Source organism: Falco cherrug, chromosome 6 (genome assembly GCF_023634085.1).
Source record: "Falco cherrug isolate bFalChe1 chromosome 6, bFalChe1.pri, whole genome shotgun sequence".
Lineage (NCBI taxonomy): Eukaryota > Metazoa > Chordata > Aves > Falconiformes > Falconidae > Falco > Falco cherrug.
In genome coordinates this window covers 31231143-31248508 of record NC_073702.1, presented here as the reverse complement: position 1 = coordinate 31248508, position 17366 = coordinate 31231143, and the positions used below count along the sequence as shown (strand labels likewise).

Below are 17366 nucleotides of genomic sequence, written 5' to 3'. Positions count from 1 at the left end.
AACTCTGTATGTTTTTAAGACAGTTCAGTTTAATAGCTGCTGTACTGTCAAAGAAAGAGTTTTGTGCAACAAGAAGCTTTTAATATGAAATTTAATCTAATTATAAATTACTCTGTACATAAAGCTTTTGAAGGGAATATTTAGATGTTTACAATCTTCTACCTATCTAGCTTCTCATGGCTATAATTCCAGTGGAAATCTGTTAGTAAAAAAACATTGATATGAAATGCTGAATAAAAACAATAGTATAACCTCAGGTTTTGAACATTAAGCTTCTGATTTGCATCTATAGAAGCTATACCTGCGTAATTTTGGCACTTATTCATAAAAATAGCTTGAAGCATCTTTTAAAGTTTCCATTGGAGTTACCTGTTTTATATATATTGTTCACTGAGCACATAACATATCAGTACTATGTCACTAGGTAAATGTTACATCTTGATGATTACCTACATCAGTATATGTAGGTAACACCTACATGTATTACTTCAATACAAAAATCTTTCTATTATTACAGATATTTTTTTTTTGATGCAGCATGCTTACTAACATTCTCATCCAAGAGTCCTTTACATACTGTCTTTCATAAAAATAAATTAAACGTGAAAAGGAAATTCCTTATAGTAAGTAGAGATCGAAACACAATATGAAAGAGTGAGTAGAAATAAGGCTTGACGAGATGTGGATGAGAGTGGTAGTTCCGTATAAGGCAGCTGCAAAGATCCAGTTAATTACTTGTTCAGCTTGCAGCTTCCTTGTTTTCATCTTCTCAGTTGATTCTTAATCTGCATTTTTTAATGAAAACAATGTGCAAATTGAATATAATTGTGTAGCATACTTTTTTCTTATTTTTGAACTATCATTGAGTGGCTCATGTTTTAATCTTTTATGAAGTGCTGTTTGTAGAAACAGCACCTGGAAGAGATGGTATCTTATTTACAAAACAGCTTTGTACTAGAGCGAACAATTTGCTAAAACTACTTAACAAACAGTCATCAATCTTATCTTCCATATTTGATGTATTATCATTAAGAGTTTATTATGCATTATTTATCAAATATTTAAATATCTGGGTGCCTCACAGGCTTAATCAACATTAGATCTCAAGCAGTTAACAATTTATTTGGGCAAAATAGAGCCAGAACATATCTGGAAAGGAATTAAACTAGAGCAAGATTGAATGGGAATTCTTGAGTAGTCAGCTGAAGTCCCATGTATCTTCAGGCCAGCTATGGTGTAACAAGGTTTCTAAATTATTCTTTTACTTGCAGCCAGCTTTTGGGCAGTTTTGTTTGTTTGTTTTTATTCACCTGCTCTGAGGTCTTCAGCCCTTCATCACTTCTCTTAAAATGCTGAAATCAGAAGTTGATTTTAATGATTTAATACAAATGTCTTCCTTGTCTTATGTCACTGATCTGAAATACTTCTATATTTTTAGAAAAACTGTGCAGTTACCAAGCTATCTCAATTTCGTAACAGCTTGTGTTTCTTGGGTTCTCAGAATGGTTCTGGTACATATGAACGAAGTCCGCTTCCAGAAGACTAAACTAGAAGGTCCTGTATAAAGCAAATTTAAATGTACTTCAGCTCTTATCAGCAACATTAGCTTCTGAACCATTGTTTATGCTTTTGTTCTGCTCTGCTGTCAGTGCAGACAGTGCCTTTTCTCTTGCTGCTGCAGGACTTAACAAACAGCTGTAGTGTTTTCCACCATCTCATTTTCCTGCTGCAAATAGTAGAGGAAACTAAAAGCCCTTGGCTCAAATCTTCATTTCACTTCTCTAAGTTGCATTTTTTTCTTAAACGTTTTTGAGGACAGGCAACTGGAAAAGTGGATCTTATTTTCCCCTTGTTATGATGGAATCCAGTGGTGGTTATAATGCTTTGTAGCTGATTGATGTCAACAGAAAATGTTGAAGACAGCAATTGTGAGAAAGCCCATGCACATGTATAATACAAAAGAAATGTTAGAGAACAAGATAGGAAAAAAAAAAATTGCTCTGAGCTGCCAAATGCTTATTTCTATGAGCTTGAAGGTAGCCAGCAAAATCCCAGCTGAATGCTACTGCACAGGCGTATTTTTTGATGCTTCAGAAATTCATGCTACCACACACACAGGGTGGCTAAGAGCCATCCACAAGAACTGCTTCTGACTTAGTTTTCATACCAGTCTTGGTACAACACCACACAGTAAGTACATCCAAACGGTGCCTGCACCGGAGCCCTCAGTGGGGATTTCTCTGGCAGGCCTCAGGCTCACAGAGACAGGCAGTTAGGGCTGGGCATGGAAAGGGGTGTGTGTGGGGAGAGTGTAGTTAAAAGGTCTTTTACAGGTAATGGCCATTTTTTCAGCTTTTCCTTGTGTAACAAGTGCTTGTTTTTGTCTTGTCAGTGTTATCTTAACAATGAATACCTTTTACTGTTCTTCATTTGTACAGTGTTGTTTCCTTAATCTTTTACTGCTTTGTGCTGCCACTGCATGCCACTCCTAAGACAGAAAGACAGGATTTTAATTGTGTTTATAAGGTGTTAGGGGGGAATGGATCCCACTAGCTCCAAGAGCTACTCCTGGTTTGTATGATTGACTGAGTTGTTGTGCAACTAAGCATTCATATAATCTTCCTCTTTCGCTGAATCGGTCACAGGATGGTTACGATTGGAAGGGACCTCTAGAGATCATCTTGCTCAGCCCCCCCGCTCAAGCAGGGACACCTAAGACCTAGAGCTGCCAAGGACCACGTCTGGGTCGTTTATTAGTATCTCCAAGCATGGAGACTCCATAGTCTCCCTGGGCAATTTGTTCCAGTGTTCAGTCACCCTCATGGTGAAAAGTATTCCCTGATCACATGGAAGCTCCCGTGCTTCAGTTTGTGCCCATTGCCTCTGGGTACCACTAAGAAGAGCCTGGCCCCTCCCCCCTGCACTGTCCCAGAAGGTATTTGCATACATTGACGAGACCCCCTTGAGATTTCTCTTCTCTAGGCTGAACAGTCCCAGCTGTCTCACCCTTTCCTCACAGAAGAGATGTTCCAGTACCTTCGTTGTCTTCATGGCCCTTCACTAGATTCTCTCCAGTAGCTCCACTGTTCATTTTAGAACTGCTTGTTTTAATTTCAGAAGTTGTAGCATTTACTGTTTAAGCAGAGGATTATTAGATCATTCCTAGAGATCATCTTTTATTTCTGTCAAGATATTCTGTATATATTGTACTTTTTCATTATTTTTTTTTTTAATTAGTGGAAGTACTGAGGTCACTGTTGTGGACTAGCCTGCAGAATACTGCTGTTAACCTCATCACCTCCAGCGTACCATTCTTCCAAATATCCTGTTATCTTCTCCTTAGTGGCATACTTGCTGTGCTGTTCTTGCATCAATCTTCACCTTCATTATAACTAGTAATCCCCTTGTTGACCCGTGTTTGATGTACATCAAATGATTTCTGGAAAATGCAAAGGAATTTAAGTTTACATGTTATGATTTGACAACAGATGTTGTGTATCCCTGGTTAAAAAAAGATCTGCTTTTATGTACTGAATGGCACAAACTGTGGCTACTACTCTCGAGTTTACAGTGTAGTGTTGGCATGGTACTTACTAATATAAAAAAACAGAATAGAGCATCTGCCTCTAAAATATTAGGTGACTTATTGAGTATTTTTTTTTAAAAAAATAGATCATCATCATCCTCTTATACATACATCATTGCTTGATGGGTTAAAAAGTGTTCTGTTTGCATTGAAGTATTGATTCTAATTTTAAGAGGTTGGGTACAGGAAGGCTTGCTGTGTTGGAAAGTGAGAGGGATGGTGCTATGGCCATCGGAACAGAAGAGACAGGACAGTGTGTGGGATTTCTTTCTTTTTCTTCTCTTTTTTTTTTTTTTTGTTTTTCTTCTGAAATGTATTTCAATGAAGACTTTTATTTGTCCTCAAATATATTTCTTTCTTTCAATTTTGATGCTTGTGTTCTGTCTCCTTTACTTTGCATACGTGTTATGCAGTGTATGGTGCTGAATATTTTTTTAGGGGTTGTTGTAACTAAGTTATTACAAGAGGGTTGTGGATTTTTTGCTTTTTTGGGTGGTTTGGGTTTTTTTTTTGTTTGGGGGGGAGGTTTAACTATCAAAGCAATAGTTGTAATACAAAGACTTCTGATAGCTGGTTGTAAAGATTTTTCAGCATTATATTATCTCCTGACATTTTGCTTTTCTACTCGGCATCATTTATCCTATTTTAATTTTATAATATCTGTAGTAACCATCATAGTGGAATATAATGATATGTTGGATTGAGCATCTAAAAATCAGAATTAAGGTGTATGGATGTGTCTGCTGTTTACCTAGGGTTGTGAGAAAGTCATTGACTCCACCTGTAAGCCTTGTTTAGCATAGATCAAGATATAGCGTACATCTGTGCTGGTAAATGACAAAAAAAACCCTGGGAGGATATGGTCTCTAATCTGTAATTTTTTTCTACTTTTACCTTTATTATTATACATGGATCATGATGATTGTGTAGAAAAATTTACTAAAACATTAGTACAAAGTCTCTCGCCCCTGGATTGTTGAAAACAATGTAAAGAATCTAAGAAAGTTGTTAAACAAAATATGGTAAGGTTGTTCAAGTTTATGGAGTTAACATGGGTCTTGTATTAATATAATCTTGTAAACTAATTTACAGACTGTTGCAACAGTATTTTGTAGTAGTTTGTGTTGTGTAAAGGCTTTTTACCTTAGTTACGCATGGCTTTTTAATTAAAGAATCTAAACCAGCAGTATTCACATTAAATATTTTTTTTTTAAAATTGCCTATGTCAGGTATTTTAGGATCTAATTCCAGATAGTATTGTTCTTGGAATTATCCGGAAGAAGAAAAATAAAAACAAAACCTCCAAACCCCAGCATCAGCCTTAGCAGCATTGCTCCTATATCAGCCTAAAACCAAAACCCACATGTCTGTTTGAGCTATACTAACTTATAATAAAAATTAATATGAAGTTCATTTCAGGATTTGATCACTTAACAGATTCTCCATCTATTGCTTTGTTAAATGGTTATACAATGACAGAAAATCAGACATGTACAGAGTAGAGCTGGACATCTTCACACCTTCTTTTAGTCTGCAAATACTGAGTGTTTCTGTGATCTTAGGGAGAGCTTTGAGAATCTACATACCAGTTGTGCTAAAACACTGTAGGTGTTGCAACTAAATCAAATGGTAACTGTGATACATAACAACTAGTGTTGCTTTGTAATTGAAAACTGAGGCTTTAGGTTTAGCACAAAGGTCAGGCAAGACACTGTTATAGAGATCCAAAGTGTTATGTAGAGTATGTACCTGTCTTTGGAGGATCTCTGTAGTTTCCAGTTTTGTTTTTTCTTCTTTTCTTTTAATCCCCCCAATGTACTAACGAGTGTAAAAAAAATGCAAGAAGGCACAGTTTGTGTATTTTTATTTAACAGTGATTCCAGTTTCTTGGTTTATGAAAAAAAAATATTAAAAAGAAGCCATTACTTTTCTAATGTAAATATTCATTTTCATGTCGTGTGTAGGGTCTTAGTGTAACTTTTTCTTCTTTTCTTTCACATCTCTCCTCTGTAAGAACACTTGAAGAAAATGTCTACAAGATTGCTATTTCTTTGGCTCAGCGATACAATGTTCCACTTTGGGAAGTTTATATGACCCATCTGGAATTTTTATTCACTGACAGTGGGTAAGTTGTCTCCCCTGCAAATACACATGCAATTCTCTTACACAGAAATATGTGCTAACCTGTGAAAGAATTGAAGTATATTGAGGGTAGAATTTGGTTTATGTTTTCATATTTCTTGTGTTGTGACAGTTGGGAATTTTTGTCTTTTACATGTGATGCTTTTGTGACCAGCCATGAAAATAGGTGTTAAAAGCAAGGATGAAAGTCCAGATGTCTTACTGTACTTGTGACTTCTGTTTCAGTGTTTAGGTTTCCATGGCTTTGAATGCTTAGTGCTCTCTTCTGATAGTAACTTATGTTGTAGTTATTTTTACAGTCCCTTGGAATATGTCCTGAAGCTTGATAGTTTCTATATAATTATTCATTTTTGGGCAATAATACAAAAAAAGTGTTCCTATTTATTGACATCCCTTCTGCATAATAGCAAAGGGAAATAAATGTGTTGGAGCTTACCATTCCCATCATTCATCTATTCTCAGTTTCAGTTTTTTTGTAGAAGCAATTTTTTTACAGTATTTCTTTGGAACTGTTCTAGCCTACAAGATTATGGCAGACCAGACCTGGCATGTTGGGGGCATGATGGGGAGGGATGTTTTTTGTTTCTATTCCAGAGTTGGTTCCAGGATCTTGTCTTACTGTTCGTTCTTTTTTTTTTTTTTTTTTTTTTTTTTTTTTTTTTTTTTTACCTTTGACATCTTGTCAGTCAGACAAGTACTTTTTGCCCACTGAAAGATGAATAAACCCATTCAGTGGAAGACTAAGCTACTTGCTTGAATAGTGCATTCAGATGACAGTGATGTAGAGCCCCCTGTGTAATACAGCAGCTTTTATCTACTGTTCCAACAGCCATGATCAAATTAGCCTAGTTTGTTTCAGATTTTGAATTGTGAAAGTAGCTTTAGCTGGCAGCAGTAGTTGTACCTCTCTTAACATTAACTATTAATTAAAAAGCATTAGAACATTTTATAAAACATAAGGCATAAAACCTAAAGCCTGATAGATGTTGGTGCAAGGTCTGGGAAGATGAAGTAGCATTCTGAGATTTTCTTTGCTTCCTCCAGAAAACAGAGAAGTCATACCCTCTAAATTTTGATGCTGCTAAATTATTTAAACAAAATACATAGTCAGGATATAAACATGACAACACTGGCATAAATGTGAAAGAGCCAGCTGACTTGTCTGGGTCTGAAATGTTACCTAAGGTATTTTGTAACAGTTTTCTGTCATCTTCTTTGTTCTTATCCTCCATGAGTTAGTATTCATAGAATTCTGAAATCGCTGAAGTACAAAGTGGCAACCTTTTCCCTTATGAAATTAAAAAAAAAATCTTAAAAATTGATGTATAATAGCATAATATGCTGCTGAACATGTTTTTGTTTTATCATAATTTCATTTTAAAGTTGATTGACAGCATATGGCCATTACAGTATGTTTTAATCTTGGGATTGTGGCATTAATAATGCATTCCTTGTTATTCATTCATTCTAAACTAGAAAGAAGTTTATTATAAGACTTAATCTGTTTAACAAAATATGCAGTCTTTCTGTATGCCACTTTGAATAGGGAGAAGCTCAAAAGAAGCACTTACATAGTTTGTATTAACTATTTATTAGATTGCTTGATGACAAACACACATCCCATGTTTTTGTTATGTTTAGAATTTTTTTAATTCTATGGGAATTTAATTGGTTCTTTTGAAGAATCTTAGCACATTTAATTCCCCAAAATCTATAAAACGCATTTTATGATTTAAGCAACAGAAAATTTTATATGCCTGTCACACAATCTGTTATTCTAGAATCTTTCTGAACAGCATAATGGAGGCTTCTATCTATCATCACCTCTGCCCCAAAAACAAATGGGAAACCTCTGTAGATCCTGTTGGTGTAATTTAATGTCCATCTAGCCTTTAGCTTGAACTTTGGGTGTGGACAGAAGAATATATTCAGATCACACTCTTGAAATACATCAGGCCCAAGTGTCTGTTCTGTCTGATACTAGGAGTGAATGATACTTTATCTCCATTAATATCGTATTTATTGCCATTAATATGGTAGAACACTTAAAAAAATAACAAGAATTTAGAGAATGAAAATAATGCTTCTAAGGTTGACAACCTAACTGAGTAGGTTCTAGATGTAAAAATAACTCAGAAATAACTTAGTCTCTCTCAGAAATCAATGAGTAATTTTTAAACTGATAGAAAGTTGTGTTTGTAGTATTTGCTGTAGGAAAATAATCTTTAGGAATGAAAAAGGTATCAGAGAAACACTAACTTATATGTGGCATTTATACTCAGGAAAAATTGATGTAAAAATTCTAATTTAATCAGTTTTAAAGTAGAAGAAAATCAAATGGGATTAGAAGACATCAGATTTCCAAATGAAATGTACTACCTAATGTGGCATATTATTGGACTCTGGGGAGTGTCGAGGTGATGGTCATTTGTAGGTTCCTTCTTTCCTCACATTTTAGGTAAAACTTTCGGTTGAGAAAGGTGTAAACTTTAAGATGAGACTTTTTTGATATGCACATATTTTTCTTGCAGCTGGGGAAAAAAAGGAGTGATTGCATTCAGCTATCTTTTATGTAGTCAGCTGGAGGTGTCTGAATTCATGCTGTGAAAGAGCTAATGTATTCTTTTCAAAAGGGTCAGGAAAAAAATTTCCTGAAGCAGTGAGCTTGGCTGAGGTCAACCCAAGACTTGCTGATATTTTCATAAGCTTTCATGGATAACAGTTTGAGAAGCAACTTGATAAAACTGTCAAATGATATATGCTAAGCATGCGTAATAGTGTCACATAGATTAACTAGTGGGCAAGAGCCAATTTTCAGTGATAATGTATCTATCAAGGCATACAGCGTTGCTTATCAACTACAGAAAACAGAATGTAATAGTTTGGGAGAACTAACTGAGCAGTTGGATTTTCTGTCATCATTCAGCTGCAGATTGTTGGGTTTTGGGTTTTTTTGGGTTTTTTTGGTGGGTGTTGTTTTTAGGGGGTTTTGGGGGGTGGGTGAGTGTGTGGGTTGGATGTTGTGTAACTTTTTTTTTTTTTTTAAAAAAAAAAAGGCTTCCTGTACAAATACTGTGGGCATATGTCTACTTTTACATATAGCTACACTTCTCTAAGCTAAATGCTGCTTTGAATTCTACTTCAGTGTTCACGACCCTTAATTTGTATGTCCAAGTTAACAGATATCAATATCAGGAAATACAAGAACTCCTTAGATTTTGTTTGTGGACAGCTGTCTAAGTAGTTATGAATGAATACTTACTCTTTCAAAATGTCTTACAAAGTTGAACCTTAAACAAAGGAAAGTATTGTCCTATCTCCCAAGTGCGCAGCTGAAGAGTCTTTCATGGCACATCCAAGCCTTTAAGGCCAAAATTATTTCTAAACACAGGTTATCAACACTGGAAATAGAAGAAAGAGCACAAAGTCTTGGTCTATTTGAAACTTTGAAAAACAGTCCTGAAGCCTTATGTGAACACATGGTTAAATATGTTTACCCAAGTATTGAAGGCAGAGATCACCAGCGGTTGCTTTATTATTTTACACTCCTTGAAAATTGTGGTTGCGCAGAAGTGGTGAAGCATGCTGTTAAACCTGAAACTCATATCCGACTCCTGAAAAAATTCAAAGCAGTTGCACCAGGTAGGAGAATTCCTGTTTCTTTTCCTTGTAGCTATATTTATTGTTCCATTATGTGAGTGTTGACATGATTATGTTTATTTAATTTATACCTTCCAGATTTAAAAAAAAAAAATAAATTAAGTGAACATATCAGATGAATACAAGTAATTTAGTAGGTTAGTCATACCTTTATAGGAGTAAATTCCTTCTCTTTGTATTACTGGAAATTTAATTTACTCAGTCACAACAAGCAAAAAATATGTGAAACCAGATTTCTGTTGGTGCAGATCAATATTATTGGTAGTGGTTCACAATGAATTTTTAAAGAAAAAAAAATACAGACCGCATAGAGCGTAATTTTTAACACTGCAATTTTAACATGGATTTCACAAGAACTTAACAGTTTACCTTTCAAAAGTCTGATTTGCATAATGTATTAGGAACTGTAAGCATTTGTTTGCTTTAAAGAGGGTAATTTTACTTTGCATGTTATCCTTGATATTAACATCTGCTTTTGGAGATCTACATTATTTGTCTTCCTACATTATCAGACTGTGCCTATAAAAGTGAGCAGCTAGAAAGCACTCTGAAATTGTGAATACTAATTTCAGTTTGTTTGTTAGTCACGTATTAGCAGTATCTTGAATATCAGTTGAATAACTCCAAATCCAGTTTCAGAACGTAAAATACGCACTATATGGGATTATTTGCTCTGTGGATGAATTAATTGTTCAATACTGGAATCTCATCTGTATCAGACACTAGCGTTACTGCAGAATTTGGAGAGATTATGCCTAAATTCATGTATTGCAGAAAAAAAAGGCAATAACGTTTTTGTGAGAAGAAGGGTTACCTTCAGTTCTTATTGATACGTTTAAACACTCAAGTAATATGATACTTGTCAAAGACAAAATTGTCAAGAAGTTACTGTTTGCCTTGAAACCTATTTTTAAATGTTGCTTAAAAAAAAAAAAAAGTCCTTGAACTATATACCAGACACAAATTAGTCACTTTTAAATCTATTAAATAGTTAAATCGATTCTATTATACCCTTAATTAAACTTCTCAGTGTTCAAGATAGTTTACAGGTAGTCATCAAGGAACAACATTAAAGTGTTTGTAGAGGTTGCAAGCCCTAAATATATGAAAGAAAAGATGGCAGCAGAAGTCAGTTCTCTTAGGAATTATAGATACAGAGAATAAAATAGTATTGTTGCTAGGATAACTTGCAAGAGGTTTGTTCCTGTAGAAACCAAAGTAGTAACAGATTCTTCTGTTATAGAGATACTAATGTAAATGGCAACTAGAGAGAGGACACTTAGATCCCTTACTTAATTTACTTGTGGTCAGTGCCTTGCATTTTTGTTAAGATAGATAATAAGTACCAATTGTTACGTGATCAGAATACATCTTTTTTTAATTAATGAAGACTTATGTCATTAGGTGCATAAGGCTTTCCAGGCTTTATATTAAAAAAAAAATAAATAGTACTGTGATTCTATATACTATATATGTATTCTTATTTCTTTGAGAATCTGCTCTTTTAGTTTGTGTTGATATGCAGTTAAAATGTGTTCCAGGGATTGAGAGTTTTCACACACCATCAGGACATCATAAAATCCCAGTGCTATATGTATGCAGTGTATACAGATCTGTCTTCCTTCCCAGTCTGTCAGTATGTGTGATTGTAAAAGGAAATGGAGTAGTCTTTCTAGTTCTGCAGCTATTGGTTTAGTACTGATTGTTTTACAGATAAATGTAGAGTTTGAGTAGATTTAATGATGAATAACTTGTACTTTGCCTCTTTCTTGTCCTGTCAATAGGTCTTAATTACAAAAAACTAACAGATGAAAATGAAAACCCACTGGAAACACTGGAGTCTGTCCTTACAAGTCAAAATGTCTTGTCTATTTCCAAACTGGCTCCCAAAATTCCTAAAAAAGATGGCAGCATGCTGTCACCAAGCTCTATTTATGCTGTCTGGTTACAAAAACTTTTTTGGAATGGCGATCACAATCTCATTAAAAAAACACCAGAAACCATGGATGAGTGGCTACATGCATATGATATGTGTTCAAAGTACTTCGATAGACTTGATCCAGATGATATTGTCACTCTTATTGATGAAGTCACATTTTCTTCAAAAGCTGTCACAAAGGTAAGCAGGCGTATTTGAAGAATTGCAGGCCTCAGCTGAGGTACAGTTCAATGTAGTATAAAGAAGAAAGTCTCAGGAGATTTTTCATTTTACAGTTTTAAAAAATAAATTCATAAATCTACCGTTATCTGCCTACCTCTTCTTTTTATGATTGCCAGTATAAAACCACATTTTTGTTCAGTTAGAGGAGTTAGCTCTGTGGATAAGAGAGTTCTTGATGTAACCACAAAGTCCCTGTATTCTGGTTCAGCAGAGAGTAAGGAATTCTTCCTGTGTATTTGAAAGAATCACAGAATGGTTTGGTTTGGAAGGGACCTTACACCTTGTTCCAACCGCCTTCCGTGGGCAAGGACGCCTTCCACTGGACCAGGTCGCTCAGAGCCCCATCCAGCCTGGCCTTGAACACTGCCGGGGATGGGGCATCCACAGCTTCTCTGGGCAACTTGTTCCAGTGCCTCACCACCCTCATGGTAAAGAATTTCTTCCCAATATCTAAACTAAATCTACCTTCTTTCAGTTTAAAAGTTTAAATTCCCCCTTGTCCTATCAATACCTGCCCTTGTAAGAAGTCCCTTTCCAGTTTTCTTGCAGGCCCCCTTTAAGTATTGAAAGGCCACTATAAGGTCTCCCTGGAGCCTTTTCTTCTCCAGGCTGAAAAACCCCAACTCTCTCAGCCTGTCTTCATAGAAGAGGTGCTCCAGCCCTCTGATCATCTTCTCTGGCCCTCCTCTGGACTCGCTCCAACAGGCCCATGTCCTTCTCATGTTGGGGACCCCAGAGCTGAATGTGGTACTCCAGGTGGGGTCTCATGGGAGTGGAGATGAGGGGAAGAATCACTTCCCTTGACCTGCTGGTCACGCTTCTTTTGATATGGCCCGGGATGTGGCTGGCTTTCTGGGCTGCAGGTGCACTTTGCTGGGTCATATTGAGCTTCTTGTCCACCAGCACCCCCAAGTCCTTCTCCTTAGGGCTGCTCGCAAGCCATTCTCCACCCAGACTCTATTTGTGCTTGGAATTGCCCCAGCCCATGTGCCACACCTTGCACTTGGCCTTGTTGGACTTCATGGGGTTTCCATGGGCCCACCTCAATCCTGTCAGTGTCCCTCTGGATGGTATCCCTTCGCTCCAGCGTATGGACTGCACCACAGACTTGCTGAGGGTGCCCTTGATCCCACTGTCCATGTTGCTGACAAAGATGTCAAACAGCACCAGTCCCAGTACTGACCCGTGAGGAATGCTACCCATCATCACTCTCCACTTGGTTATCAAGCCTTCTGCAACTTGGGCAGTGTGGCTGGAGCACTCACCAGTGAGGACCAAGGCAAAAATGTCATTGTGTACCTCAGCCTTATCCAGGTCTCCTGTTTCCTTCCAGAGAGGGCCCACAGTTTCCCTAGTCTTCCTTTTATCACTGAGGTACCTATAGAAGCTTTTCTTGTTGCCCTTGACATCCCTGGCCAGATTTAATTCTATCAGGGCTTTAGCTTTCCTAACGTGGCCCCTGGCTGCTCAGATAATGTCTCTGTATTCCTCCCAGGCTACCTGTCTTTGTTTCCACTCTCTATAGGCTTCCTTTTTGTGTTTCAGTTTGTGCAGGAGTTCCTTCTTCATCCATGCAGGCCTCTTGGTATTTTCACCCAACCTTCTCTTTGTTAGAATGCACACACCTGAGCTTGGAGCAGGTGAGCCTTGAATACCAACCAGCTTTCCTGGGCCCCTCTTCCCTCCATGGCTCTATCCCGTGGTACTCTACCAAGCAGATCCCTGAAGAGGCCAAAGCCTGCTCTCCTGAAGGACAGGGTAGTGAGCCTGCTGCGTGCCCTCCTTGCTGCCCTAAGGATCTTGAACTCTACCATGGTCACTGCAACCAAGGCTGCCCTTGAGCTTTACATTTCCCCCCAGCCTTTCCATGTCGACGAGAACAAGGTCCAGCATAGCACCTCTCCTTGTTGGCTCCTCTATCACTTGGAAAAGGAAGCTATCATCAACACATTCCAAGAATCTTCTGGATTACCTATGCCCTACTGTGTTGCCTGTCCAACAGATATCAGGGTGGTTATATTTACTTACTTCATTTGTGCTCACCCTAAAATTCACGGTGCCACATGCCTGTGTTTAGTACCAGGTTTCTGCATTCTGAATAGGATGCTCCACAGAGAAGCATTCTGGGCCAGTGCATATGATTTCTAGGCATTATAATAATAGAAATTATAAACTCTGTCATAATCTCCATCTGGCTGAAGGCCCATTATTGTAAGAATGTGCTTATGTGTCTGTAACTTATATTACCAGATCTGCCTGCAGGTTTTTTGCCCAGTGAAACCTACTTATAAGGATATTTCTAACATAAAGTTTTACCCATGAGTTCTTATGTATCTGTACTGCCAAGCACAAAAAAAAGAGATAAGATTTCTTAGATATTTCCGTATTGAAAGATCCTGAGATGTATTTACTAACTTCATCTGAAATGAAAAGATGGTAAAGAGGATGTTTTGTGGGGGTTTTTGTGTCTTTATCTTCTCTATTCGAGATTGTGCTCATTTTCTAGAGATCTTTATTCACCACGTTTAATAAAGTGAATTTCAATTTATTCCCTCTTTGGATATTGTTTTAGTGTTCTCGTTACATTTGTATAAATTTATTAGAACCCGTCTAACCTGTATATATCAAAATTTGGTTGAAAAAAATGTACAATTTATTGAAATCCTGGGAAAACGAAAAGCTTTGTCAGCACAAAATTTATGCTTTGATCTGTCTGTCATGCTAGACACCTTTTATCACTAGTTCCATCAGCTGTCTCTCTCTAAAGCCTGTTCAGCGGAACTACTGTCTTGTTTAGGTGTTTTTATATTTTTTATCATATGTTAGGACTAAGTGTTTCATGCTTATCAGGAAAGACTTGACACTTACCCTGATATACCACTTGCCAGACCTGACCATGGACTGAGATAGCCAAGGGATCACTTTTGTCTAATGAGAAGAAAATACTGTGTTTGCTTGTGATTGCTGCTAGTGAGTACTTGAAACTCTTGCTGTTAATGTATCTTTAGTACTTCAAGGTTCCAGATGAATGGTGCAGGGAGAGGGTGGATAGCCTCCACTGGGTTCTGTTTTGAAAAACATTGTTTATTTTTCCTTTGTTTATTTCTGTTCAGGATTCTAATACAGTTTCTCTTGTCTCTTAAGATGAGTAGGAGTAGCAGGAAGGAAACATTGATGGCAGGATTATAGTGGCTGGTGCCCAAGCAGAACTTTGTAGCAGGAATCTGTTAGCTTTTTGGGCATGAAAGATGCTCAAGAAGTATTTGAAACAGTTGGTCAGTTGATTTAGTGTGTCCCTTGCACTGAGTTTGGGAAAGAAACAGCTGTTTAACTAGCTTGCAACAAGTTTTGTCTCAGGATCCCATCCAATTTTCAAGTGGAAGCGTACAATGAAAAATTGTTATAGAACCTGAAAACTTGTTTTTCAGACATCTCTTTCCTCTAACTTTGATCTGAAAAATTCTTCATATGTAAAAGCTGCCTTTTGGCTTGTACCTTTTACTTAGTTTTATCCTGTTTTGAGGCTGCACTGGTGATGTGATTGTTCTTAATCTCTAATTCAGCAGTTTTTTCCCAGCCTAGTTCTGTGGCCAAGCACTTTATTATATCAGTTTCCCTTTCCCATTCCCATAACAGGTGCACATTCCTGTATTTCATGGAAGTTCTGATAGTTAATATATGTAAAAGACTGCAGAAAGCCCATGGTCAACATCATGAAATAATCTGTGCTGTCTTTGAGACAGCAGAGTTTTCTTGTACACAGAAAATTTCCAGAGTTCTTCAGTGGACCTTGACAGGGAGCTTAAGGTGAAGTAGTGTTAAGTAGGATTTTTAGTAGTGGTGAAAGATGAATTAGCTCCTTCCCCCTTTGCAGCAACAAACCTCAAAACAAAACCACACACACACAAAAAGAAACTGCTGCACACACACCACCCAGCCTCTCCTACCTCCTCAAAATTTCAAAAGGGGAAGGGGGAAAGGAGAGAAAGAGAGAGTGTAGTCTAGGGAGGTGATGAGATAGCACTCCATCGTTACCCTTGTGGAACAGCACCTGCATCTAAAAGCTCCTCCTTGTCAGAAACAATCAGTACAAGTCTTGAGTGATAAGGGGTAATGGGAGGTAGGCTGTGTAGCAGTGTAGGCTAGATGAGTTGACCTTCAAGGGTACCATTGCTGCTGGTACCATGTGGCAGTTTAGGAAGCAGACATCAGAATATCGCCCACTCTTTGAATATATCAACAGTAGTAAGTAGAGGTAGGTGATAGGCCAGCAAAGTAATAAGACGCTGCTTCTACTTGTGTGAGTCCCTTGATATGGCAGAGAACCTGGGAGCAGAATGTGTAATTGTGCAAAAGGGAATGAAAACACAGGTGCTAAGTGCTGACTCCTGCAACTTCTTGTTCTTACTGAGAAAGACAGGAACATACTGGGCTTACACTTGGACCCTCTTGCAAGAATGTCTGAATTGGAGAAATGGATGAGGAGTTTGCACTTGTGAAAGGGCAACTAATATTGTTATGCTGACTTGTAGCTTAGGGTGTGACGAGGTTTTAGGTGCTCTTAGCTCTAAGAGCTCAAAGATTCTTTTCTCCCATGTTTCTTGCAATCAGTAGAAATGAGTTACTACCTGGAAGATGAGATTCAGTTTCCCAGCCTTAAGTGCTGAGAGAAGTGGTGAAAGTGGGTGGTGGGAACTGTGTGAGCAGAGATGCTAACCTGTATTTATCCAGTTTTGAAATTCCACCTATAGATCTTTTGTCTGCTATACTAAAGAGGTAGTCATCAAAGTTTGCTTTCACGGTCAGATATTCAGCAGAGGCCACTTGACTTTGATAAACTGAATGCACTGACCGTGGAAATTTTTCTGCTTTTTTTTTTTTTTTTTTAATTTCCCCCTCTTGTTGTGTGTGTGTTTGGTTTTTGTGAGGTGCGGGTTGTTCCCTTTTCTTTTTTCCCTAGTTCTTCCATTATTATGACAACTCTTCCTTGGATCCAGTATATCAGCATCCGTCTCTAGTTAAAGAAGGTAGAGATTGATGCAGTATTCTTGTTGTATTTGCAGTGAATGAAACAGGTGAAGTCCTTTGCTCTTCATCAGTACCCTCTTCACACATTGAAGGACTGAAATATTGATCTTTTGACCACAGCAGCTCACTGCTGCAACCAGTGAAGAGAGTTCCTGACTGTGGCATCTCTACTCAGAAATGCTTTTAATTCTCAATAACTGTTTCAGTTTTTCTGACTAAATAATAATTCAGTCTACCTCCATAGTGGTAAGCTTAAACTATTTGCATGTATGGAGCAGATTTCTCCCTAAAACGGATATATTCCAAATATTCAGTGTAACTACTGCTTGTATTCTGAGTCTGTCTTCTTTCCTTTCAGCAGCTCTGTTTGCTTTTAACTAGTGCTGACTTCATAGATTCTTAATTATAGTAATGATCATACCAGCTTCTTTATCTTGGTTATTTCCTGTTTATTCCCCTTTGTGTGATCTGAGTAAAGCATTATAGGTAATTTGGGTTTTTTTTCTTTTCTATTCCTTTGTTGCCAGCATTCTGTTTATTGTTCTAGATAGCTATGTCTTCAAAGAACCATCTGCTTCAGAGCTCGTAGGTCATTGTCCTGATGTTTGTTGACTAACAGTTCTCTGAAAAAAAGCAGCCCAACACAACAAAACCAAAAAACAAAACCACAACTGAATACAATTATTTTTTTCAATCACTGTGTTTTTATTATTGAACACCCACTACAAATGGGGATGGGCACAATATGTTGGTTGAGAAGAAAAGGCTACAGCTTTAGGCAGCAAAAGT

At 37.4% G+C, this 17366-nt stretch overlaps 1 protein-coding gene across 1 annotated transcript in view; it reads left to right on the top strand.

Annotated features, from left to right (window-relative positions):
• NBAS (NBAS subunit of NRZ tethering complex) overlaps positions 1 to 17366 on the top strand; it is a 183678-nt gene that overhangs the window by 110622 nt on the left and 55690 nt on the right. Inside the window, exons 42-44 of the mRNA XM_055713511.1 lie at positions 5601 to 5711; positions 9120 to 9370; positions 11173 to 11507. Of these exons, the coding sequence (XP_055569486.1) occupies positions 5601 to 5711; positions 9120 to 9370; positions 11173 to 11507 (697 nt within the window). The remainder of the gene's footprint in view (positions 1 to 5600; positions 5712 to 9119; positions 9371 to 11172; positions 11508 to 17366) is intronic.